Source organism: Scyliorhinus canicula, chromosome 5 (genome assembly GCF_902713615.1).
Source record: "Scyliorhinus canicula chromosome 5, sScyCan1.1, whole genome shotgun sequence".
Taxonomy (NCBI): domain Eukaryota; kingdom Metazoa; phylum Chordata; class Chondrichthyes; order Carcharhiniformes; family Scyliorhinidae; genus Scyliorhinus; species Scyliorhinus canicula.
The window spans coordinates 17,672,131-17,699,355 of record NC_052150.1 but is presented as its reverse complement, the minus strand read 5'-3'; the positions used below and the strand labels follow the sequence as shown (position 1 = coordinate 17,699,355).

The window sequence follows — 27,225 nt, the reverse complement described above, 5'->3', positions numbered from 1 at the left end:
TCTTAAAATTCGATGTTTTTCAGCATTAGCTTTCCTCCCCGTTGAAGATGTCGAAGAGGCTTATGAAGATTTGATAGACGATGAAGAAATACCTGCTGAATTCATCGTTTACTTCGACTTGACTTACATAGGCATTGTGAGAGGACGTGGTGCCACACGAAGGAGAGAAACACCTACATTCCCGACAGCTATATGGAATGTTAATCAGCGTGTTCTACAAGATCTACCGAGAACAAATAATGCTGCTGAGGGGTTTCATTCTGCCATAAAGCGTTCGGCGGGTGGAGCTCATTTGAATATCTGGAGGTTAATCAAAACTCTGAAGGAAGAGGAAGGGTTCATAATAGGCAAAAAGGCTCAAATTCTTCGGGGAGATCAGTCGACTTCATGTACGCGATATAAGAAAATAACTGAACGCCTCAAAAGATTGGTCGTTGAATATGATTCTACAACAAAAATTGATTTCTTGAGGAATGTTGCTTACAATTTACATCAATTTTAAGTAATTTCGGGAATTTTAAGTAATTAGTAAACTTTTAGATTTTTTAACTGCATTTTTTAGATTTTTAAACTGCATTTTTCAACTTGCATTTTATTTGCATTTTATCAATTACTTGCATTTTAGCAATTAAATTCACTTGCTGTATTGTACTTTATTTTATCAATTAAATGGTTTTATACGGAGTTAATTTGTAATTGGATAATTGGACGAAGTGACGTTGGACCAAAAGACGGGCGGACAAAAAGACATTGGACCAAAAGACGTGGACGAAGTGTCGTTGGACGAGGTGACGTCGGACGAAAAGACGCGACACGGTGACCAAGAAGCTACCTGGGCGCGGATGGAGTTGAGGGGTCGTGCAAAGGGTCTAGCTTCGAGGCACTGGTGATGGCGCCTCTGCCAGTTGCTCCGGTGAAATATTCTTCCAACCCAGTGGTCGTCTCTACTTTGAAATGGGCAGCCCCGTCAGCATTTTAAGCTGGGAGCAGTGTCAAGATGGACCCCTACCTGTAGGAATCATTTGTTTGAACCGGCGAAATTGGATGTCACATTTGGGGGGTGGAAATATAAGTGGCTGGAGAGTGTGAGGGGGTTTGTTTTCTGGAGAGTGTGAGGGGGTTTGTTTTCTGGAGAGTGTGAGGGGGTTTGTTTTCTGGAGAGTGTGAGGGGTTTGTTTTCTGGAGAGTGTGAGGGGTTTATTTTCTGGAGAGTGAGGGGTTTGTTTCTGGAGGGGCAGTTTGACAGCTTGGAGGAGTTGTAGGGGAAAGCTGGACTTGTGGGTCCTGATATATCCAGGTACTTCCAGGTACGGGATTTGGTGCGACAGACATTTCTGACATTCCCGGTAGCGCCGCCATCCATTTTATTGGAGGGGATTCTGTCCTCTGTGGGATTGGAAGAGGGCAGCACGCCTGGGATTTATGGATGGATCTTGGGGAAAGAGCAGGTTTCAGTAGAAGAGGTGAAGGCCAGGTGGCAGGAGGAGTTGGGACCAATTTTGGAGGAGGAGGTGTACAATGAGTCCCACCACAGGCTGAACGCTACATCATCCTGTGTGGGGTTGAGCTTGATCCATCTCGTCTTTGGGGTCTTTCTTCAGCACCATAGCAGCTATCATAAATAGTGGACCAGCTGGAGTTGAGGATGGGTGCGGATCCATCTCGCTGATTGCTGGGCGGTAGATTCTGCTGAGTTGGAGGCAGGTAACGCCACCATGTGCCTCAGGCCTGGCTCGGTGGCTTGACTTGATGGAGTTTTTGTACCTCGAGAAGGTCAGGTTCACTGTGAGAGGTGGGGGGGGGGGGGGGGGTGGGGGTCGACTAATGGGTTCTACTATAGATTTTAAAAAAAATTTAGAGTACCCAATTATTTTTTCCAATTAAGGGGCAATTTAGCATGGCCAATCCACCTACCCTGCACATCTTTGGGTTGTGGGGGTGAAACCCACGCAGACACGGGGAGAATGTGCAAACTCCACACAGACAGTGACCCAGGGCCGGGATTCAAACCCGGGTCCTCAGCGCCGTAGGCAGCAATGCTAACCACTGCGCTACCGTGCTGCCCGGGGTTCTACCATAGATGACGGCCTTTCATATTGTTCTTTAAGGAATTGGTCGCTGGGGGGGGGTTTGCGTTAAGGGTGGGTACTGTCACTGTTGTCGGTCAAAATTTTCTCTTTTGTTGATACATGTGTTGGTTTTGTTACTTTTTTTGATATAAAATGTTAAACGTTCAATAAAAATATTTTCAAATAAAAACGTTAAGAGGATCTGCCATGAACATATTGAACGGCGGAGCAGGCTCGAAGGGCTGAATGGCCTCCTCCAACTTGAGTGTTTCTAAATTTATTTGAGGCAAAGGGGAGCACAAATTCTCCCCTTTTGCCCCCTGAATTTGTACTCCCCTGGCTTCACAAAAACTTGGCCCCATGACTGTTTTTGGAATTTTTCCAGTGCAGCATGCCATAGACCCCTTTCGGGAGAACTGGTTTGACTGCTGTTCCACTAGATAAAAGTATGCATTCTGTACAGGCTGGCTGGCAGCATTGCCGATTTAAAAGCAGTCAAACATTTAAATTCTAATCCCCTGACATTCTTCTCTACAAGGTTTTAACGGATGCCTTAACCTGCTTTTTTTTTTTAAAAAAAGAAAGTTTTTTAATGCTTCTTTTGCGCGGACGAAACAGGTTAGAGGAAATTTACCAGCAGAAAGCCACAGTGTTACAGCCCTGCCTCTCGCCCCTGTTGTCTGAGGACATGTATCTGTACAGGGTGGGTTAATTTACCCACGTACCTAATTGCATCCCGTTGAACCTCCCTGGGTAAGGGAGTTTTAAAAATCAGGCACTTTTCAACTATAATTTACTGCTTTGCAAACTGCGTACCTGACCGAGAATGTGAAGCTTGGACCGTTTCTTAAATGCCGTTTTGTTTTCTTCCCCCCCCCCTCTATTTTTTTCCAGGTCGCGGATCTAGGTGTAGCAGTCTTCAAAACCTGGAGTCGGTTCACCACCGAAGAGCAAAGGAGACGGAGCCAAATGGGGTCCAAGCTGCAGAACAACGCGGGCACGTTGTTCTACCTGGCACCCGAACATTTGCGCTCGCTGAATACCAAGGCCACGTACAAGTCTGACGTGTACAGTTTTGCCATCGTGGTCTGGGTGATCCTGACTAACAAAGAACCGTATGAATGTACGTTACTCATTCTGGACATTGCAGATTCCCGACTAAAATAAAATGGGAAATGCTGGATGAACTCCCAAGTCCGGCAGCATCCGTGGAGAGAGAAGCACAGTTAACGTGTCGAGTCCACCTGACCCTTCTACAGAATTGAAAAGGGATAGGAATGTAGAGGCGCATTCCCCATTGCCTGATCGAGGGCAGAGTGGAATGCCAAGGGGAAAACGGGTTTGGCACCCGCGTGGCGATGCTCTGATCCCTCGCCGGCGGCCTCAACATGCTACCCGTCCCATGCTGGTGGGAGGATGCAAATTTGTTATGCATCGACACCCTCAGCAGGAAATGCCCCGGCAGACTTTCATGCAAGTTTGCCCAAGCGTAGCCTTGACGTGGTGGACCCCAAACTGGTCAGTGCATAACTTGAGGTGTCCACCCAAAGCACATCAGAAAATCCTCTTCCCACCCCTACAATTCAAATCTCCCCTGACCCCCCCCCCAACAACAGTAATAACCCCCCCCCCCCCAGCAGCATGCACGCACGCGGATGCCTTCTGCTGTGAATAAAAGGAAATGAAAGCACTTAGCTGCTTCTGATGTGGTGAGAAACTGCCAATCATAGCAAGAGTGTTTGTAAACATTGTGGTTAGCATAAAGACAGGGCGCTTGAAATGCATTCAAGCGTGAAGGGAAATTAAACAAACAATCCACCAAGCACTTGTCTCTGGAGCAATAAAACTATCAGTCACTGGCTAATACAATGTATTGCTGTGTGAAATTGAATGGAAGATATGCATTTCCTTTTTTAAAAATAAATTTAAAGCATCCAATTCATTTTTTTTTTCAATTAAGCGGCTCTGTAGCATGGCCAATACACCTACCATGCACATCTTTCAGTTGTGGGTGTGGGGCCCAAGGGGGGAATGTGCAAACGTCACACAGGACAGCGTCCCGGGTCCGAGATCGAACCCGGGTCCACGGTGTCATGAGACAGCAGTGCTTATTTGTTTATTATAAATTTTGAGTATCAAATTAGTTTTTTCCAATTTAAGGGACAATTTAGCATGGCCTATTCACCTACCCTGCACATCTTTGGGTTGTGGGGGCGAAACCCACGCACACACGGGGAGAATGTGCAAACTCCACACGGACAGTGACCCAGAGCCAGGATCGAACCTGGTACCTTGGCGCCGTGAGGCAGCAGGGCTAACCCACTGCGCCACCGTGCTGCCCTATGAGGCAGCAGTGCTAACTATTGCGCTATGGTGCTGCCCCAGAAAATTTGCATTTCAAAGGCTGTCAGAGTATTTGAGGCCGTTTGAAATGCACTTGGCTTTCAGGGAAGCCTCTGACACTGTAACAGCTGCTGCTTTGAACACTTTTGACTGAGGCAGCAGATGTTAGGAAAAGGTAAGTGAAAATAGTGATTTTTCACACCGCTGCCTGGAATGAACTTCAGCTTTCAGGCAGGGGTCTCCGACATGAGGTGGGGGAGAGGCGTCTCTCATGTGTGGGGAGGGTCTCTGATGTGGTGGGGGGGTGGGGTGGTCTTTGATGGGTGTCCTGACGAGGTTGGTGGGTAGGGAACCGAGTCGCCCTCATGCTTGCGGGGGTGGTGATCCGTTATACCTGTGGTGGTGGGAAGAAAAGGGACAATTTAGCGTGGCCAATTCACCTACCCTGCACATCTTTGCTTTTTGCCGCCGAATCTACGTGTCAGATGTCCCATTACTGGGAATCCGGCAAGCTCTCGCCATATATAAATTAGCATGGTGAAGAGGAGAGACTTGTGTAACAGGCCCCGCTCCTACCGCCAACAGATACCAATAGCGATTCTCCGCTGGCAGGAGCACTACAGGTTCCAGAATAGAGAATCTAGGCCATAGTGAATTAAATGCTTAGGGATGCAGAAGGTGGGGTAGATTAGGAAAGCAGGAATAGGTAAGAGCAAAGGCGATACTGAGAAAGATGTCATAGACACAAGACAAAGGACGTGTGTTAATGGTGCCAATAGGAACTGAAGAGTGCTAATAGTGGCAAAACGTAAGAGAGCGGAACACGTTAATTGATGAGCAAGTGTCAGTGCTCAGTGGGAGCACAATTGAACAACAAGTAGAGACAGACGGCCATCTTTCAAAAGTAGGACATCTCCTACTAGGGAGGGATAGGGTTGTGTTGGGCAAGATCCTTCCTACCTACCGGCGATTCATTGCCCCTCATTCTTTTGATATTTTGTCTGTGTCTTTTTCAATATAATTGCTAAAAGAAGGTCATGTTGATACTGAACAACAGAACGTAATGCTAAACACAAGCAAGTTATGTGTGGTACCACCAAGATCTACGTCAAGACTGACCAGTGCAGCTTTAACGTGTCCAAATGCAGTCATCTCACTCGGCAAATGGAGGAAATTAGTGAAGGTTTTGAACACCTGCATATCCTACCGTAACTGCCCAGAGCATTGGAATACTTTACCTCCATGTCCTTAACAGAAAATTGGTACCAACAGCACAGTTAGGGAAGACAATTCTCAGCTGATCAGGGACATGATGGATCAAATGGCCTCCTTGTGTGCTACAACCATTTTTACGATTTTACTTTGGAATCATTCATGGGATGTAAACCAAATCAAAATCTGTTGTCTTAGGTCATTGTGTGGGTGTCCAAGTGTTGGAACGTGTGGGTACGAACACAGAATTCACCTGAACAGCTACCCACACTTTTCCCACCAAACATGAAAAGCAAATTTTCATCAGACGTCGATTGTCAGTTAGATACCAACGGACAGTTTACAAATGATCCGTTGTACATTAGCGTTGCGTCTCAGATTTTTTCTTTTGTCTATCTCCTCAGATGCAGTGAATGATGCCCAAGTTCACCAGCTAGTCCTCAGTGGAGATCGACCTGATTTGCAAGAAATTCCTGGTGGTTCACCCGATGATATTGTTAGTTTAATGCAGCGGTGTTGGGAAGATGACCCCGAGAAGAGGCTCCCTTTTAAAGGTGGGCACTTGTCTGAACTTTGACCCTCTTTTTTTTTTCCCTGCTGGAATGCTGGGCGGAGATGTCCTACTTTTGAAGGCTGGCCTAAAGAAATGCACGACTCTCGCTCATACCTTCTGGTGGCCGCTGGTCCAGCAGTGTCTGGCCACCCAGCTTTTTGATTCAAGCCTTTTCTGTACTGCGCAAGTCTAAATTGACAGGTATAAACCTTGATCAATTTCTAGAGTCTTTTCGCACCGCACTGAACTTGAATCAAGAACAGAGAATTTGGGAAAAACACAGGTCCGGCAGCATCCGTACGGAGGGAAAACAGTTAATGTTTCGAGTCCGTTCGGCCCTTCATTGGAACTAAAGAGAGGGAGAAATGTGTTGGATATTAAACTGTGGTTAGGAGAGATTGCAACAAGATGTAGAAACTTTAAGAACATGAGGCAGATGGATTGGTGCAGGGGAGGGATAATTATTGCATTGAGACAATAAATGTCTGGGCTTTTTTTTTAAAGGGTTTAAGACGGAGGTGCAAGGTCATGCTCTAAAGGTGTTGAACTTGGTGTTGAATCCTGAGTGCTGTAACATGCCTAATTGGAAGATGGGATGCTGCTCTTCCAACTTTGTGTTGGGCTTCACTGCATCTGTCTTTTGTTTGCAAAGTTTCTGCATCTTGTTGCAGTATCTGCTACGGTCTAATATCCAACACATTTCTTTAGTTCTGATGAAGATCCAAAGGACTCGAAACATTAACTCCGTTTCGTCTCCCTACAGATGCTGCTGGATGTGTTGCGGCATTCTCTGTTCTTGTTTCAGATTCCAGCATCCGCAATGCTTTCTTTATGTTACGGAACTTGACTGTTTGGCTTCATTAGGTGTTAACTAAAGTACCAATTTTATTATGGAACACATCGGATCTGTCTTAGACTGAGTGGTGTCAAATAACTCCCCCTAAGTGATCCAAGCATCTTGGAGGTTACTCTCGTTTCCAGGTGGTGGCGTTCCCAGGTATTTGCTGCTCTTGGCCTTCTAATGGGTAGTAGTCTTGGGTTTGCTGCCTAAGGATCTTTGGTGAGACCTTCCAGTGCATCTTGTAGATGGTGCTCATGGCTGCCACTGTTCATTCGTGGTGGAGGGAGTGAATGTTTGTGGAAGGGGTTGCAATCAAGAATATACATAGAGATCACTTTATGTATTCAGTGAAATAATGATAAAATAAGTTGGGTTTCCCTTGATCTAAAGTATTTTTTTTTTTAAATATAATTTTTATTGGAATTTTTTACAGAAAATATAAAACATAACGACAAACAATGAAATGCAACAAAATAACCCATAATAACTGTAACACCCCCAGACCGTATTGACGCATATATCACATCCCCCCAACCCCAATGAACAACAAAAGAACTTAAAAATAAATTAAAATCAAATAAACAAACATAGTCATTGTCCGCCCCCCCCCCTTTTCCCTCCCCCTCCCCCCCTTTTCCCTCCCCCTCCCCCCCTTTTCCCTCCCCCTTCCCCCCTCCCCCCCCCCCCCCCCCCCCCGGGTTGCTGCTGCTACTGTCCCTGTACCCTATCGTTGAGCCAGAAAGTCGAGAAAAGGTTGCCACCGCCTAAAGAACCCTTGTACCGGACCCTCTCAGGGCGAATTTGACCTTCTCTAGCTTAATGAAACCCGCCATGTCATTGATCCAGGTCTCCACGCTTTGGGGCCTCGCATCCTTCCATTGTAGCAAAATCCTTCGCCGGGCTACTAGGGACACAAAGGCCAGCACACCGGCCTCTTTCGCCTCCTGCACTCCCGGCTCCACCCCAACCCCAAAAATCGCGAGCCCCCAACCTGGCTTGACCCTTGATCTAAAGTATTAACCATCTGATTAAATATTAATAGGGCTCCATGTAAGGGCAGCATGGTGGCGCAAGTGGTTTGCACGGTTGCCTCACGGCGCCGAGGTCCCAGGTTCGATCCCGGCTCTGGGTCACTGTCCGCGTGGAGTTTGCACGTTCTTCCCGTGTTTGCGTGGGTTTCGCCCCCACAACCCAAAAAGATGTGCAGAGTAGGTGGATTGGCCACGCTAACTTGCCCCTTAATTGGAAAATATGAATTGGATACTCTTTAAAAAAAAAAAAAAAATTTTTTTTAAAAGGGCTCCATGTGAGGGAAGTTCTAGAATAATTAAAAGAATTGAAACCCTTGTCATTCCTTTTTATATCTAAACTGTAAATAACAATCCTCTCTTTCAGAGTGTGACCAGAAACTCCGACCATTCTATGAAAGGGAGCTGAGAAGATTAATTGACGAAGGTGTGAAGGAATTAAGAGTAAGCATTGTTCCGGAAAGTGACTGATCAAACATTCTGCATTGTGTTTAGAATGTGAATGTAATGTTCTTTTTAAATTGCAAAAGGTTTTTGGGCGTGACACAGCTGAATAGTTAGTAGTGCACTGATGGGTCCAAAGAAGAAGGAACAGGAGTAGGCGATTTGGCCCTTCAATCCTGCCCTACCATTTAATAAGAACGTGGCTGATCTAACACCTTTTTTAAGAATACCCAATTAATTTTTTCCAATTAAGGGGCAATTTAGCGTGTTCAATCCACCTACCTTGCATATCTTTGGGTTGTGGGGGCGAAACCCACGCAAACACGGGGAGAATGTGCAAACTCCACACGGACAGTGACCCAGAGCCGGGATCGAACCTGGGACCTCGGTGCCGTGAGGCTGCAGTGCTAACCCACTGAGCCACCGTGCTGCCCGATCTAACACTCATAAGTAAACTTTTCTGCCTTCTCTCGGTAACCCTTAAAATCTCTTGATCTCAGCTTTGAAAATGTTCAAGCACTCGACCGTCACAGCTTCCTGAGGTAAAGAATTCCAAAGATTCACCGCTCTTTGAGAGCAGAATAATAATAATAATCTTTATTAGTGTCACAAGTTGGCTTATATTAACCCTGCAATGAAGTTACTGTGAAAAGCCTCTAGTCGCCACATTCTGGCTCCTGTTCGGGTACACTGAGGAAGAATTCAGAATGTCCACATTACCGAACAAACACATCTTTCGGGACTTATGGGAGGAAACCGGAGCACCCGGAGGAAACCCACGCAGAAACGGGGAGAACGTGCAGACTCCGCACCGACAGTGATCCAAACCGGGAATCGAACCCTGGTGCGGTGAAGCAACAGTGCTAACCACTGTGCTGCCCTGCTGACCTTCATATCACCGCCAAATTTAGCCGCAGTCTAACTGCACTCAGTTCTTTTCTCCAAATCATTTAATATATATTGTGAAGAGTTGCGGTCCCAGCACTGATCCCTGTGGGAATCCTCTGGTGACTGCCCCCCCCAGCCTGAGAAACAGCATCTTAGTGCTACTCGCTGTTCCCTGTTACCTATGCCAGATCATGCCAGCCAGACTTATGGTCAGGATTTAGAACTTCTGTTATAAGTCTAATTGATTAATAAAATCAAGTGTTAAAACAATGTTCCTGCTTAAAAATCGCTGGGTCACTTGGAGCATGTGTTAAGAAAATTGCAGTTGATCCCTTTACAGTTGATGCAAACTCTTATTAAAAGTAGATTTTGAAACACTCTAAGAATCAACTGCAGAATTCACAGACAGAAGTTACAAATTACTGTACTGCTTCCGGGTCAAAGGCAGTCGCGGCATCATGACTAATTTAACTGGCTACTCATCTAGTCTGAATACACCACGCTCGGTACTCCCAAGCCCCCCCCCCCTCGCTGAAACCCATCCTAGTTGCACAATCTCCACGATCAAGGACAAGTACAGCAATTTCATACATCAAGAAAGACCAAGTACCCCTCCAGGTGACAAACTATCCTGCCTGAGATATGAACTTTATCATTGCCACTGGGTCAAATTCTTAGACTTCCTTACTTAATACCATTGTAGGACCGCAGCTCCACCAGGATTGGGAAACCACTGCCACTTTCTCAGGTCAGACAGCGGGCAATAAATGTAGACGCACCAGCGCCTCCCATGTGTCAAGGTCATTTTTTATTTTAAAATTGCTGTTTCTAGCACCTTCCTGTGTGATTGCCAAGCTTGCAGACATCAGGGGAGTTGTTGTTGTCATTCCTGTTCCCACACCTGGTGGCGCACAAGGCAAACTTTCATCTGCTCCCATAGTAAGGTGTTGCCTGCAGTAGGTCGCTAGTCCGTCTTCAAAGGCTTATAGCTTTAAGTGGGCCCACTCCACAGCAACTATTGCTGGACCTAGGTCTCTCTCACTCTTGCCGCCAGCCATTGGCGTGTTTGGAAGGATTTTCAGGTTGTCGCTTAACCTGTTGGGCCACATTATGAACGCACCCTGGCCACCAAGTACTGGGGTGGGACTCGAACCCGGAGGTTTAGGGGGAGGGATGTCGCCCACTGGGCCACAAGACGCCCATAAGGGTGAGGACATCTCAGAAAATAACTTGTTGGATGTGAAGTACTTCAGGGTGTCCCATATAAAGCCGAGTTTTAATATAACTGAAATGTGGCACACTTGCAAACACAGTGGTAGATGTTTAATGCAATTGTCAAGAATCATTTACAGGCACAGCAAAACTTTAGGATGTTCATTAGGGAAGCAAAAGAAATGATAAAATCTTGTGCAGCACGGTGGCGCAGTGTGTTAGCCCTGCAGCCTCAAGGTGCTGAGGTCCCAGGTTCGACCCCGGCTCTGGGTCACTGTCCGTGTGGAGTTTGTTCATTCTCCCCGTGTTTGCAGGGGTTTCACCCCCACAACCCAAAGATGTGCAGGGTAGGTGGGTTGGCCAGGCTAAATTGCCCCTTAATTGGAAAAAATTAATTGGGTATTCTAAAATTTAAAAAAAATAAATGATAAAGTCTTGACGTCGATAAACCGCCTTTTCGTACGGCAGAGAATTGTCGAACTTTTGCAAAGTTATGGTCAGTCACTGTGTCCCAGGGTAATGACGGTGGTTATGCAGAAGAACCCGGCGTGACTCTCTCTCCTCGGAAATGAGCTACCCCGGACCAAGGGCTCTGAACAGAGCAGCTGTATAACCGCATCCTTCCTCGGTCTGGAATACATACACCCATTATTCACCCCTGTTTTAACCATTTCAGGAATTGTCCCAGAGGAAACCGACTGCCCCAAGAGAACTAGTGAAAAGGATGCAGTCTTTGCAGTCGGATTGTGATGGCCTAATGCCAGACACCCCTACAAAAGGTAATTCTTACATTTTGCTCAGTAGCAAATCTGTTTTATTGGAGGAGGAACAAAGCACAACGCTATTATTTTTTTCATTTGTCTGTATCATTTCCCCTTTGAGGAATTTAACACTGAATTGGAGTTTAATGTGGTCCCTTGTTGGCAACAAAAAAGCAACCATTCCGTTCTTAAAGGTCCTCCGCATAATCATGTTTGTTAACATGATCCAAACCATTGAAGTCAAACCAAGATACCGAGCTTTTCTTCATATATAGAGAGAGTTTAATGCCGTGCAGTCTCAAAGTGCTCCTTCCACCCTCCCAGGGTCCCAGCTATCCCCGATGTAGACTCTTTTGAAAAGAACAGTAAAATAAATAAACTAATTGACCGACTGGCAGCCCAGTAATGGGCTACTGTTGCAAAAAGACAAAACATTTATAGGAAACTGAACAAATCAAATAAAAATGTCAATTCCGGGGCTGATGATGTTCTCCAGGCCCTGCGGTGATGGAATGATGGACACTCTGCTCCTTCTCCAGCCAGGGAGAATTTTGCCCATTTATATCAGCTCCAACTACTTATTAAACAATGCCCTCCACTCCTGCTTCCTAACAATATAATTAGCATTCCATTAACAATGACCTCTCTCCTTTTACTGATTCTTCTTTTCTCTCCCCCTCCCCCCGCCCCCAGTTTTCTCCTCCACTTTCTCTTCTGAAGGTGAAATGCTCCTTCCTGAAATGTGCTTCTACCAGTGCCAGAGTCTCTCTGGTCCTCTGTCTGAGCCTATACAGCGACTGTCAGCAGGAGCTGAAAAAGAAAGACAGATTTATTGTATTTACATGGCACCTTTCACAACCTCAGGATACCAAAGATGGCTTTCCAATTCCAATTCTCTTCCCACATCTGGTGATCACTAACATAGAACATAGAACAGTACAGCACAGAACAGGCCCTTCGGCCCTCAATGTTGTGCCGAGCAATGATCACCCTACTTAAACCCACGTAACCCGTATACCTGTAACCCAACAATCCCCCCATTAACTTTACACTACGGGCAATTTAGCATGGCCAATCCACCTAACCCGCACATCTTTGGACTGTGGGAGGAAACCGGAGCACCCGGAGGAAACCCACGCACAGACGGGGAGGACGTGCAGACTCCACACAGACAGTGACCCAGCCGGGAATCGAACCTGGGACCCTGGAGCTGTGAAGCATTGATGCTAACCACCATGCTACCGTGAGGCCCCTAAGGGAGACTACTGTCTGTTGCCATAGTTAGTAGTTCCCGGAACCGGTCGTTAGTCTGCCGTCAGAGTCTTGTAGCTTGAGGGACGTCGCTCCACATCAAGCGTGACTGACCTAGGGGTCTCTCCCGCTCTTACCGTCAGCCATTGGCGTGTTTGGAAGGATTTGCAGGTTCATACTCGACCTGTTTGGTCGCGATGTGAACGCATCTTCCTTGGCCACCAAGTCCTGGGGTGGGACTCGAACCCGGAACCTCTGGTTCAGAGACGGGGACGCTCGATACCCACTGCGCCACAAGACCTCGGCAAAATTGTTTTTTGAACAGCCAATTAAATACTTTTGAATTGTAGTACACTGTTGCAACAGAGGAAAGCAGGCAGCCAATTTGCTCCAGCAAGTCCCCACACTCAGCAATGTGATAATGGGCAGATATGGATGTTGATTGAAGGATAAATATTGACCAGGACACCAGGGGACTTCCCTCGGTCTTCTTCAAAATAGTGTCATGGGAGCTTTGTATCCACTTGAGAGAGTAGAGGGGGCCTGGGTTTACCATCTCACCTGAAAGACACACCTTTGACGGTGCAGCACTCAGTCCTGCATTGAGTGTCCGCCTTGACCCTATGTCCTTTTGCATTTACAGTGGGACTTGAACCCCTGAATGCCTGATTTGGGTGAGAGTGCTGCCAACTGAGCTGTGGTTGATCCTGTTCTTGCCCATTGTCCGGCCACACCTGCATTTTCACCAAAGCTACCGAATAATATTCAGGAGTGGGGACTTTAGGCCAGTTTTCCCCCATCATGTCGGGAATGCTGAAACCAATAGTAACGCTTCCACTGTTGCTCTGGCTGGGATCAGTAAACTGACTTGGTGACATGGCGGGGCTGTCAAATCTTGCGAGTGGACTCTCCTGAGATTTATGCTGCTCGGGATGCCTCTAGATCTCTTCGGGGTGGGGGGTTGGGGGTGTCTCCCAGGCGATCAGAGGCCCATGGTGGTTGGGCTCTGGGCAGGGTAGTATCTGGGCCCCTTGGCACTGCTGGCCAGCTGGGCAGTACCGGGGCACCAGGCTGGTGGTGCCATGTTGTCCATTGTCGGGGAGAGGGCCCGGGGGGGGGGGGGGGGGGGGGGGTGGTAACCTGCCCTTGTGAGGTGGGAGGAGGGCGGGGCTCGAGGTAAGTTGGGGTGTTGAGGGGAGGGGGCCCAGAGATCGGGGTGGCGTTTAAAAATGGCGCCCCCAATCTCTTTGTCAGTGCAGGAAGTGAGGTAAGTGTGGCCTCGGGATAAAGGGCAGGGTGCATCCACTGCAGTGGCCCCCAGAAAAGCAACGTCCCATTTGATAGCAGGATCCTTCTCCGTGCCCGAGAAACACCCCACTATTTGTGCCCATATTATGTGCTGCTGTTTTCAGTTTAGCTGCTGCTTGCGTTTTGGTCCTTCATCTACTTTCTCAGTAAGATTTGCTTTCTAGCCCAGTTCTGCTTTCTGTCCAGCAATGGTGCATTGTTCAATCTCAGTCAAGCTGCATTGTATGTGAAACTTCAGTAGCAGCAGTGGTGATTACACACAACCATGGATCCACTCTTGCAAGTGTGAAAATGGGATCTTGCACACTGGCTGTTAACTTTATTCGTGAGCGGTATTTTAAATATATTGGTTTGCTTAATTGGAATATAGTGGCAGGTTTAGGAAGTAAGTTAAGGTTTTCTCTTTTACTTAAGAGCCATTGTAACTGATAACTCTACAGCTATTTCTTTGTTGCTGATGTCGTTTTTTAAATTAAAGTTTGTTTTAACATAAAAGTTACCTATGGGTAAAGACAGCGAGTGTGAGGAGCTGTTTTCAGGTATTGATACTCTAGTTTAATGAGGTGAGACTTGTAAAATGGTTCTTTCAGAGGCTAAGGGTTTCCTGTTGTTGAAAGAATAACCCTGGGTAGTTTGCAAAAGGTGCTTCAAACAAAAAAACTTTAGGAATTAGCAGACAGGTTGCAATTGAATATACCTGAAGGGACGAGGAAGATAGAGTTGATGAAAACGATAGCCCAGCATTTAAATTTGGACGGTCCTCACGTGAGATGCTAACAAAATTAGGGGCTCATCCGGGATCCTAGCACAGCCTTTCTTTCTGGATACATTTTTATCGCTGCTGTTGCATTATTCAAACCAGGAGGGTGAGGACTTAAAATGTGCGCCCAAAGGCGATAAGGGCAAGGACGGATCCGTTGCCCGGTTAAAGGCCCTATGCACCAGGCTACAAAATAAAACAAGTGAATTCGAAGCAAATTCCGTTGTCCTGGTGAGACCAGCTCTGAACTGGGACAGACTGGGGAGATAAATCTTCCAGGTTGTAAGCCTTTTCAAAAAGGATAGTGTAGATGGGTCTAGAAGGTCATAATGAGATGTTAATCGATTACATCAGCGAGCAAAACTGCTAGATGGGGTTCGATGCAGGAAAAAAGAGTTCAGCCACTTTTGGAACAAAGAAAGATAAATGAGGATATTTTCTGAACGGGAAGAAGCTAGGAACTGTGGAGTACAGTAAATCTTCACTTGCTGTTGATGAACTTTGTGCTGTTTCACTTTAACACCATGAGTAAAGTAATGTTCGTCTATCTATTTAATCAGTTTCACGTTAGTGTAATTTGCCAGTGATTTCCGCTTCTATGACCTGCCTGCCCCCCCTGCCCCCCCCAAAACTTCCTGCAGTGCTTCCACCCTTGCCCTCAGCACCTCTTCCTCCCGCTCCTGCCCTTGCCTCTCCCACCTATGCCGGCTCCCATTCCTGCCTCCCGGTCTCTGTTCTTATCTTAATCCTTGTTTAGCACAGTGGGCTAAACAGCTGGCTTGTAATGCCAGCAGTGCGGGTTCAATTCCCGTACCGACCTCCCCGAACAGGCGCCGGAATGTGGCGACTAGGGGCTTTTCGCAGTAACGTCATCGAAGCCTACTCGTGACAATAAGCGCTTATTATTAATCCTTGAGGTCTGTCCTTCAGCCCCCCCCCCCCCCCCCCCCCCCCCCCCGGTTTCTGGTGCCCCCTGTTGTCTTTGCTTCTGAAGCCCTGCGCTCCATCTAGTGGCAGAGATTGCTAGCTGCGGGTAGTTCTGGGACTTCAGCTGCTAACTGCTCTGGCCAATGTCTGCCACTAGATGGAGCCTGGTACGTACTGCCTGATGAGGCGAGTCCAGTTCCAATTCCGGTCCCGCTTGGCGGTGCACGGGAGGCAGGTTTCCGTAGTTAGTAATTCCTGGAACAGGTCGCTAGCCTGTCACCAGGGACTTGTAGCTTGAGGGGCACCATGCCACAGAGAGCGTGGCAGACCACGGGTCTCTCCCGCTCTTGCCGCCAGCCATTGTTGTGCTTGGAAGGATTTTGCAGGGGTTTTTTGTTTTTAGGAAGGATTTTCAGGTTTGACCGCGTTATGAGCGCACAGTCCTTGACCATTAAACCCTGGGGTGGGATTCAAACCCCGAGCTTCTGGCTCAGAGGTAGGAATGCCTCCGACTGCGCCACAAGAGCTGATGCTGAGGTGCTGTAATTAAAAAAAAAAATAATAATTTAATTGCACAGCTGTTTTGCATTTATTTTAGATGGGGCGGCACGGTAGCACAGTGGTTAGCAATGTTGCTTCACAGCTGCAGGGTCCCGGGTTCGATTCCCGGCTTGGGTCACTGTCTGTCTGCACATCCTCCCCGTGTGTGCGTGGGTTTCCTCCGGGTGCTCCGGTTTCCTCCCTCAGTCCAAAGATGTGCTGGTTAGGTGGATTGGCCATGCTAAATTGCCCTTAGTGTTTCAAAAAAAAGATTGGGTGGGATTGCTGGGTTGTGAGGATGGGGTAGAGGCGTGGGCTTAAGTAGGCTGCTCTTTCCAAGGGCCGGTGCAGTCTCGATGGGCCGAATGGCCTCCCTCTGCACTGTAAATTCTATGATTTTATGATCTATTTTATTTGGCAAGCAGTTTCGGCCAGAAACTCACAGTTCTGCACTGTTGAGGTGCAGGTTTCGATTTGTATTTTGTTTTTCCCGGCTGTCCGATGGAACCTCTCCAGCTTTCACATCGATTCCTGTGGGAACGTATGATGTAGTGAAAATAATGTCGTGGTTTTAAGGGACATCAGCCCAACCTTAGATTAGGACTGACTGAGGTTTGGGAGCTCAATTACAAACATCGCGAAAAGCTAGTGGACAGGTTATAAAGGTACAATATAAGGCCACTAGAATTGTACGTTGCTCTGGTTAGACAGCATTTGCAGTAACTGCATGCAGTTCTGGTGGCTGCTCATCAGGAAGCAGATATTGTCCTGGTTAGGGGTGCCATGTTGTTTCACCAAAACGAGACCGGGAGGGGGGGAGGCTAAACTTTGAAGGCAGACTGTATGGACCAGGTTTGTGATCCCTTGAATAGGATATTAAGGGGTGACCTCGTTGAGGTGCCTCACAGGATCAAAGGAATGCCAAACAAGAGGGCGTAACATTAAAATTAAGCCAGGCTAATTAGGGTTGATGTCAGAATGCACGTCTTCACAGAAAAGAACAGTAAGAAGTCTGACAACACCAGGTTAAAGTCCAACAGGTTTATTTCGAATCACTAGCTTTCGGAGCACTGCTCCTTCCTCAGGTGAAGAGGTAGTTTCCAGAAACATATACAGAGACAAAAGTCAAAGATGCAAGACGATACTTTGAATGCGAGCATTTGCAGGTAATTAAGTCTTTACAGATCCAGAGAGAGAGGGGTAGTCCCAGGTTAAAGAGGTGTGAATTGTCTCAAACCAGGACATCCTGTTGAAATCCTACCAACTGTCCTGGCTGTAGGCCATACCGGGTAAGGGACGGCGGATTTCCTTCCCTGAAGGACATTAGTGAATCAGGTGGGGTTTTACGACAATCGGCATGGGCATCATTAGATTTAATTCCAGATTTTCTTTTGTAACGGGAGTTTGGCCTGTCAACCTCGGGAACAGTTTAGGGGAGCAAAATCGAGGTGGGCGAGCTGGGTGAAAGGCCAGCATTGGTCATCAGGCCCTTTGCCCCAACAGCATCACTGGAATTCTGGAAACTGCAGCAATTGACCATTAATATGTCCAGAAATGTGGAGCTCCTTACTCCCATCATCTTCTTGTGGGATCATTCCTGAGGGGTGCCCCAATTGTGTTGCCACCAGTGGTCTTCCTTGGAGGTGGAGCTTAATGGAGTGCATTGAGAGGCCATCTCTAACAGTGTAGAGATTGCGATTTGACGTGCGAGACACCACTTGGCTGTTCAAATGGATAGGAATTCTGCCCTTTCCATCGTAGTTGTGATATATTTCCTTTCTTTAAAAAAAACAAACTGCAGTTATAGTAACGGTATATGTTTAAATTACAGATACTCCAAATTCCTTGCACAGCTCACAAGGAGTACCTGCCAACGGAAGCCCTCCAGAGGCAATGTTCTCCTCCTGTAAGATCAGTGAGCCTGCAGAACCCGAGCCGGACAGCGGCATTTGGCAGGACAACGACGACGATACACAGGTGAGAAGAAAGCTCAATGAGGAACTGAACTACCACCTGACTGGCAGCCGCCTGGACACTTCTGTCTCTCAGAGTAAAATCGAGCAGATCAGGCTGGAGAGAAGCAAGAGAGTTTCCAACGAGCCGGTTTTCCCAAACCACCTCCATTTTGGAGCGTCTTCTCGTCCTGCCCTGGGCGTACCCACTGCCGCACAATCTGTCGACCTGTATGGCTCCCATGATTCGAACTTCCAGCAGGAGTTTCACAGAATGGGAAACCTAAATTACATGGGCCGTACAAAACCCGTCAAGGAAGAAACTGGTTGGCAAGGTGCAAGTAAAATAATCCCTACTGGACAAGCGGGCCTGGCCTACAGACCCCCAAGCTTTATTCCTGTTACAGAGACCGGTCACCAACAAATTGGACATCCCAGTAGCTGGACTCCATATCAGCAGCCAGGTAATGCGCTGTTTTATTTATTTCCGTGAGTGATTTAAAAAAAAAAAAGTCTGTTTATTCTATTTTTAACTTGCCTGTTAAACGTCTCCCCCTGGTCAGAGCACTGGACCAATCTGTTCTGAAGGCAGCGTTGACCGCAATGTGACCCATTGCTCATATTCCGAGGGCCCTGTGCAAAAACTTTCCATTGGTACATTCTGCGCTTAAAGCTAATGCGGGCAAGAAGAGTACATAGAACATACATAGTGATGCACCATCAATTGCACGCGAGGCGAGTGATTTACCAATGTCAGGCTTTAATTAACTAGAACACAGCCTGGCGATCGTCTACAGTGGAAAAGGCCGATCGTCAGGCTTCTGAGCATTTATACCTCGTTGATAGAGGCGTGGTTAACTCAGCCTCTCGGCCAATCGGTCGAGAGGCACATGACCGACCAGGGCCAATGGTAAGCCGACGTTCTGGCCCAATGGCAGACGAGTATGCAGATCATATCATCACATTCACCCCTTACGGAGAAGGAAGGCGGGGGGGGGGGGGGTGTGAACGAGACCCGGGGGGGGGGGGGGGGGAAGAACTGATGATATGAGTAGCCGTCGGGAGAATAATTTTCTCTCCGTACCCTTGTCGAATTTGGGGGCTTGCCACTGGCCCAGACATAACAATATTTACAAAAGGAAGTCCATGGGACCGTAGAACTCTAGATGGATTCGATCAGTCGTTTGGTGGTCCTTGACGTCCTGGCCGAGCGCCGTAGTGGAGGAGGAGTCGTCGGATCGGCTGATGGTCCTGCTGATGTCCTGGAGTCCGGGAGCGATAGACCTCGAGTAGTCTCCGTCACCTGAGCTGGCCGTGGAGACGCCATGGATGAGGGATGGGGAAGCTGAGTGGGGTGCTGGGGTGAAAAAGGGGAGGGGGGGTCTGTGGTGGGGGGGGGCTGCACGCCGGCGGGTGCCAGGTCCCGGAGGGAGACCGTGTCCTGCCGACCGTCGGGGTACTCCACATACGCATACTGCGGGTTAGCGTGGAGTAACTGGACATGCTCCACCAACGGATCGGACTTGTGCACCCGCACATGCTTCCGGAGCAAGATGGGTCCGGGGGTGACCAGCCACGTCGGGAGAGGGGATCCAGAGGACGACTTCCTGGGGAAAACAAGAAGACGCTCATGAGGTGTCTGATTAGTTGCAGTACAGAGGAGTGAGCGGATAGAGTGCAGTGCATCGGGGAGCACCTCTTGCCATCGGGAAATAGGGAGATTTCTAGACCGGAGGGCTAGTAGTATGGTCTTCCAGATGGTACCATTCTCCCGCTCGACCTGTCCGTTACCCCGGGGGTTATAGCTGGTCGTCCTGCTAGAGGCGATGCCCCTGTCAAGCAGGAATTGACGCAGCTCGTCGCTCATAAATGAGGACCCCCGATCGCTGTGAATGTACGCGGGGTAGCCGAACAGTGAGAAGATGGAGAGTAGGGCCTTAATGACGGTCGATGTGGTCATGTCGGGACAGGGAATGGCGAAGGGGAAGCGGGAGTGTTCGTCGATAACCGCCAGGAAGTAAATGTTGCGGTTGTTAGAGGGAAGGGGCCCCTTGAAGTCAATGCTGAGACGTTCAAAGGGGCGGGATGCTTTGATCAGGTGTGCGCGCTCGGGGCGGTAGAAGTGCGGTTTGCACTCGGCGCAGATGTGGCAGTCACGGGTTACTGTCCTGACTTCCTCGATAGAGTAGGGCAGGTTGCGGGCCTTAATGAAGTGGTGTAGGCGGGTCACCCCTGGATGGCAGAGGTCTGCGTGGAGGGAGCGGAGGCGGTCTATCTGCGTGCTGGCGCAGGTACCGCGGGACAGGGCATCAGGAGGCTCATTGAGCTTCCCAGGACGATACAAGATATCATAGTTGTACGTGGACAACTCGATCCGCCACCGTAAAATCTTGTCATTTTTGATCTTGCCCCTTTGTGCATTATCAAACATGAAGGCTACTGACCGTTGGTCTGTGAGGAGGGTAAACCTCCTGCCGGCCAAATAGTGCCTCCAATGTCGCACGGCTTCGACTATGGCCTGGGCTTCCTTTTCCACAGATGGGTGGCGGAGTTCGGAAGCCTGGAGAGTTCTGGAGAAGAAGGCCACGGGTCTGCCCGCTTGGTTCAGGGTGGCCGCCAGAGCTACTTCTGAAGCGTCGCTCTCGACCTGGAAGGGGAGGGCCTCGTCGATGGCGCGCATCGTGGCCTTTGCGATGTCCGCTTTGATGCGGCTAAAGGCCTGGCAGGCCTCCGTCGACGGCGGGAAGGTCGTGGTTTGCATGAGGGGACGGGCCTTGTCCGCGTAGTTGGGAACCCATTGGGCGTAGTATGCGAAGAACCCTAGGCAGCGTTTGAGGGATTTGGGGGTATTTGGGAGAGGGAGTTCCATCAGGGGGCGCATGCGTTCGGGGTCGGGGCCTATCACTCCGTTACGCACTACGTAGCCGAGGATGGCTAGGCGGTCGGTGCTAAACACGCATTTATCCTTATTGTACGTGAGGTTAAGGAGTTTTGCGGTTTGGAGGAATTTCTGGAGGTTGGCGTCATGGTCCTGCTGGTCGTGGCCGCAGATGGTGACATTATCAAGGTACGGGAAGGTAGCCTGTAATCCGTACTTGTCGACCATTCGGTCCATCTCCCTTTGGAAGACCGAGACCCCATTCGTGACGCCAAACGGAACCCTAAGGAAGTGGTAGAGGCGCCCGTCAGCCTCGAACGCGGTGTACAGTCGGTCACTCGCGCGGATGGGGAGCTGGTGGTAAGCGGACTTAAGGTCCACAGTTGAGAAGACCTTGTATCTCGCGATCTCGTTTACCATGGTAGAGATACGGGGGAGAGGATACGCGTCCAGTTGCGTAAACCGATTGATGGTTTGGCTATAATCGATGACCATCCGGTTTTTTCTCCCCCGTCCGGACCACCAGCACTTGGGCTCGCCAGGGACTGTTGCTGGCCTCGATGACCCCTTCCGTCAGCAACCTCTGGACCTCGGACCTGATGAAGGATCGGTCCTGGGCGCTGTACCGTCTGCTCCGTGTGGCGACGGGTTTGCAATCGGGGGTGAGGTTAGCAAACAGGGAGGGAGGGTCTACTTTGAGGGACGCGAGGCTGCAGACAGTGAGGGGGGGTATAGGGCCGCCGAATTGAAAAGTCAAGCTCTGCAGGTTGCACTGGAAGTCCAGTCCTAGGAGTGCCGGTGCGCAAAGGTCAGGGAGGACAAGGAATTTATAATTTTTAAAAACCTTCCCTTGGACCGTGAGGTCCGCGATGCAGCACCCGGTGATGTGGACGGAGTGCGAACCTGAGGCTAAACCGATTTTGCGTGTTACGGGATGGACAGGGAGCGCGCAGCGTCTTACCGTGTCAGGGTGAACGAAGCTTTCCGTGCTCCCGGAGTCCAGCAGGCAGTCCGTCTTGTGGCCGTTGAGGTGGATCAGCGTAGTCGTTTTGGCGAGCGTGCGTGGATGAGACTGGTCGAGTTGAACGGCCGCGAGCCGTGGAGAAAATCCGTCGTCGCTGTCCGATTCCATGCTGGAGGGACCTTGCGTGGCAGATGTGGAAGTCGGTGGCCAGGATCCATATGTGGGGTGAACGGCCGCGAGCCGTGGAGAAAATCCGTCGTCGCTGTCCGATTCCATGCTGGAGGGACCTTGCGTGGCAGATGTGGAAGCCGGTGGCCAGGATCCCCAGGTGAGGTCTGTTCCCCAAGATGGCGGCGCCCAGGACCCGCACGTGGGGTCGGGGCCCCAAGATGGCGGCGCCCAGGACCCGCACGTGGGGTCGGCACCCCAAGATGGCGGCGCCCAGGAAGCCCTCGTGGCCGCTGGAGGCGGAGCTAGCGTTCCCGGCGCTGTGAGCGGAGAGGCGCGCAGGCCGGCTCCAAGAGGTGAGTGACCGGCATCAGCTGCGGGGATGCACAAGCCGGCTCCAGGACGCCGGCTAGGTGCATCAGCTGTGGGGATGCGGAAGCCGGCTCCAGGACGCCGGCTAGGTGCATCAGCTGTGGGGATGCGGAAGCCGGCTCCAGGACGCCGGCTAGGTGCATCAGCTGTGGGGATGCACAAGCCGGCTCCAGGACGCCGGCTAGGTGCATCAGCTGTGGGGATGCGGAAGCCGGCTCCAGGACGCCGGCTAGGTGCATCAGCTGTGGGGATGCGGAAGCCGGCTCCAGGACGCCGGCTAGGTGCATCAGCTGTGGGCGGAGGTAAGGCGCGCGGGCCGGGTGCGGGGGGCCGGGGGCGGGGGGGAGCCGAGTCGCGCTGCGGGCAGGCAGGGACCGGGGGGCCCGGAGAGGCGAGCCGGTCGGGCGCCGGGGCCCGGGGGTGGGGGGAGCCGGGGTCCGGGAGCGAGGGAAGCAGGGCCGCTGCGGGCAGGCAGGGACCAGGGAGGCCCGGAGAGGCGAGCCGGTCGGGCGCCGGGGCCCGGGGGCGGGGGGGAGAAACGTGCGCGGCGGGCAGGCAGAGGCCTGGAGGGGCCGGGGAGGTGCGCATGTCGGCCGGCGGGGCGCGAGTCGGTAGCAGCTGGGGCGGCCCTGGGGGAGAGAGGGAGGCACACAGGCCGTTTGCAGAGGCCTGGGGGAGGGGGGGAGAGTGCTGTGCAGCTTCCAGAAGCGCTGCAGCCAGCGTTTTGGCCTGGCAGACCGTGGAGTAGTGGCCCTTCTTCCCGCAGCTCTTACAGAGGGCGGAGCGGGCTGGGCAGCGCGAGCGAGGGTGCTTAGCGTACCCACAAAAGTAGCAGCGGGGCCCCGCGGATTTATCGGGGCGCCCCGCGGCACAAGCCTGAGGGAGGCCGGGAGCGGTGGGTAGCTGGTGGGAAGCGTGCCAGGAGGCGGCCTGGCCAGGGTCATAGGTGCGCGCGCTTTGATCTGCGACCTCCAGGGAGGCGGAGAGAGTCAGTGTCTCCGTTAAACTGAGTTCGTCTCTTTCCAGCATCCGCTGGCGGATCACGGGGGACAGCATCCCAGCCACGTAAGCGTCTCTGACGAGTAGCTCCATGTGCTCTGTAGCGGACACCGCTTCACAGGCGCAACCTCTCCCCAGGGCACAGAGGGCCCGGGCGTATTGGTCTAGAGACTCACCGGGGACCTGCTTTCTGGTGGCCAGCAGATGTCGAGCGAATACCCTGTTGATGGGTTTGAGGAATTGTCCTTTTAGCTTCCGTATAGCTTCATCATAGTCTGTTTCGTCTTCGATTATTGAGTAAGCGGCAATACCCACGCTGGAGTGGAGGACGTGCAGCTTCTGTGCCCCGGTGGGGGGGGTGGTTGTAGATGCCAGGAACCCTTCGAGGCAAGTCAGCCAGAGCTTAAAGAGTTCTGTAGAGTTCAGAGTTTGCGGGCTGATGCGGAGGCATTCGGGCTTGATGCGGAACTCCATCTTCAAAGTTGTAGTTAATTAAATTGATGCACCATCAATTGCACGCGAGGCGAGTGATTTACCAATGTCAGGCTTTAATTAACTAGAACACAGCCTGGCGATCGTCTACAGTGGAAAAGGCCGATCGTCAGGCTTCTGAGCATTTATACCTCGTTGATAGAGGCGTGGTTAACTCAGCCTCTCGGCCAATCGGTCGAGAGGCACATGACCGACCAGGGCCAATGGTAAGCCGACGTTCTGGCCCAATGGCAGACGAGTATGCAGATCATATCATCACACATAGAACAGTACATCACAGAACAGGCCCTTCGGCCCTCGATGTTGCGCCGAGCATTGTCCGAAACCAAGATCAAGCTGTCCCACTCCCTGTCATTCTGGTGAGCTCCATGTGCCTATCCAATAACCGCTTGAAAGTTCCTAAAGTGTCCGACTCCACTATCAGAGGAGGCAGTCCGGAATCTCTCAAATGTATTCGGGCAGAGGAATTACGAGCAGGAGTAGGCCACTCGGCCCTTCGAGGTTACTCTGCCGTCCCATGAGATCACGGCGGAGCTGATTGCAACCTCATTCCTTGCCGTACAGCCCCCCCCCCCCCCCATAACCTTTCACCCCCTTTGCTTGTCCAGAACCCTATCCACATCCGCCTTAAAAAGATTCAAAGACTGTGGCTGGGATTTTCCGGACTTTCCCGCCAGCGGGATTTCCTGCACCCTCCTTGCTGCAGGGCCCTCGGCCGCACAGCAAGCAACGCAAACGGCCGTCGCCGTTGGCAGGACTGGCAGGTCCAGTGAAACAATGTTACACACACTCCGGTAAAAGCAAAAACATGGTGGGTGTGCGAAGACAGTTGTTCAACATCCGAAAGATAAAGATCTTTTTGTTAAAGAAAAACAAACCTTGCATTTCTAAAGCTTCTTTCATGCCCTCAGGGTATTCCAAAACGCTTTCTCATCAATGGAAGTACTTTAGAAGTGTGGTCGCTGTTATATACTGTAGTGGGAAGGATGGCAGCCTTTTTTTGTCCGTTGCTAGATCTCCGCACATCAACGTGACAAAGACCAGATGATCTGTATTTTCAGCGAGGCCTCAGACCCTCAGTCGGACCCCAAACTGGTTTTAACGTTCCTTCTTGTATTCGGATCCGTGTTCTTTAGGGGGCACTTTGACTATTCAAGCCCCATAAGGACTTGTGCATTTACTGTAAACTGACACACAGGGGCACTCGTGAAGGAATACCACCTTGTCTGAGCCAACAACCCACAGACTAGACTTTAAACTCCTTGGTGGGGTTTGAAGGAAGTTAATTCTTACATTATCCAGGCCGACAATCAATATCAGCAAAGACATTAACTGGTCACGTGTGTCATTTGTGGGATGTTGCTGTGTACAAAGTAACTGCTGCATTTGCTTACATAACACCAGTCACTGGACTTCCAAAGTCATTGTAGCAAAACTGTCTTCAGGCATTCCCGAGAGGTGTGATGTAGAAGGATTATATGAAGACTTGTTTTTAACACGTTGATGTACATTCCGCCTCTTTCTTTTCTTATAACTTTGTGAGCATCTTAGCACCTGCCAGAAAGTTTGCAGTGTGGAGGCTGCAGTGGGCGGCACGGTAGCACAGTGGTTCGCACTGTTGCTTCACAGTGCCAGGTTCGATTCCCACTTGGGTCACTGTCTGTGCAGAGTCCGCACGTTCTTCCCGTGTCTGCGTGGGTTTCCTCTGGGTGCTCCGGTTTCCTCCCACAAAGTCCCGAAAGACATGCTTGTTGGGTGAATTGGACATTCTGAATTCTCCCTCTGTGTACCTGAACAGGCGCCGGAGTGTGGTGACTAGGGGCTTTTCACAGTAACTTCATTGCAGTGTTAATGTAAGCCTACTTGTGACACTAATAAAGATTGTTGTGGTTCCAGCTCCTTCACTGCTAACAACTATCAGTCAATCCAGGCTGAACTAATCCAACAGTGTCACTGCTGCCTCCCTGCATGGCCCTGCTGCCTCCCTGCATGGCCCTGCTGCCTCCCTGCATGGCCCTGCTGCCTCCCTGCTGCCTCCCTGCATGGCCCTGCTGCCTCCCTGCATGGCCCTGCTGCCTCCCTGCATGGCCCTGCTGCCTCCCTGCATGGCCCTGCTGCCTCCCTGCTGCCTCCCTGCATGGCCCTGCTGCCTCCCTGCATGGCCCTGCTGCCTCCCTGCGAGGCCCTGCTGCCTCCCTGCGTGGCCCTGCTGCCTCCCTGCATGGCCCTGCTGGCTCCCTGCATGGCCCTGCTGCCTCCCTGCTGCCTCCCTGCATGGCCCTCTACATAAGGTACATGCTGCTATCTTCTACATTCCAGGCACTTGGGAGTATTGATGCCTCTGAAATGTACTGTACCTGATGGATTGGGCTGGTGCTGGCTTTGTAGAGCTGAGGCTTCCTTCCCCTCGACACCAGGCCTATGTTGATTGATGATTGAGGATTGCTCAAGCCACCAGCATGGGCTTGGCAGGATTTGGAGGCACAAACATTTATCCCGTGCCCATGGGGTAAGCCACCCCTGTGGGTACATGTCACCTGTCGATCAGAATTTGGGCTCGGGTACTGGTGTAGAGACCAGGGGTTGGATTCTCCGCACCCCGATGGCAAAATCGCGGCCGGCGCGAGGGCAGAGAATCCATTTCCCCCCATGGAATCGGGACTGGCGCTGGTTCCCTGATTCAACGGGCCCCGAAAAGCAGCATGCTCGGAGGGTACACCGCGCCACCTAGTGGCCATTGGCAGAGGCCCGCTCCGCCATTCTCCACCCCTGACCGGCCGAAGTCCCAATGGCGTGGAACTAATGTGCTCCAGCCGGTCAGGATACTCGCATGGAGGCTCCGGACTCGGTCTGCGGCCTCCCTGGTCGGGGGCGGGCCGATCGGAGGGCAGGGCGGGCCTTACAGGCAGCCGGGAAATGTTTGTGCGGGCGGACAGGATCGGGCACACGGCCGATCGGGGGGTTTATTTTTAGGGTCCAGCTCCACGGTCCGAGTCCGTCATGGAGCATGGCACAGCAGCTGGAGGCTGCCGCCGTGTGCTTGCACGGCCTCTGACCTGGAAGTGCGGGGGGGCACGTATCTGCAGCAAAAGCTGCTCGATCTCCGCCGGGTCCCTGCAAGCCCCCTGCAGCGACAGGAATATGTGCCCCTTTCATGCCAATTTTTCTGACGTGAAACTCCACTGTTTTGACGCCGGCGTGTGGACATATCCCAATAACGGAGAATCCAGCCCTATGGCCGGGATTGTCCGGCCCTGCCATGC

General features: G+C 50.7%; 1 protein-coding gene across 5 annotated transcripts in view; it reads left to right on the top strand.

The window, feature by feature from the left end:
- Nucleotides 1-27,225, top strand: part of ripk1l (receptor (TNFRSF)-interacting serine-threonine kinase 1, like) — a 71,050-nt gene that overhangs the window by 35,410 nt on the left and 8,415 nt on the right. For all 5 annotated transcript variants that reach the window (XM_038796664.1, XM_038796666.1, XM_038796667.1 and 2 more), the window contains exons 5-9: nucleotides 2,964-3,192; nucleotides 6,029-6,178; nucleotides 8,414-8,490; nucleotides 11,267-11,369; nucleotides 17,969-18,553. In XM_038796664.1, the coding sequence (XP_038652592.1) occupies nucleotides 2,964-3,192; nucleotides 6,029-6,178; nucleotides 8,414-8,490; nucleotides 11,267-11,369; nucleotides 17,969-18,553 (1,144 nt within the window). The remainder of the gene's footprint in view (nucleotides 1-2,963; nucleotides 3,193-6,028; nucleotides 6,179-8,413; nucleotides 8,491-11,266; nucleotides 11,370-17,968; nucleotides 18,554-27,225) is intronic.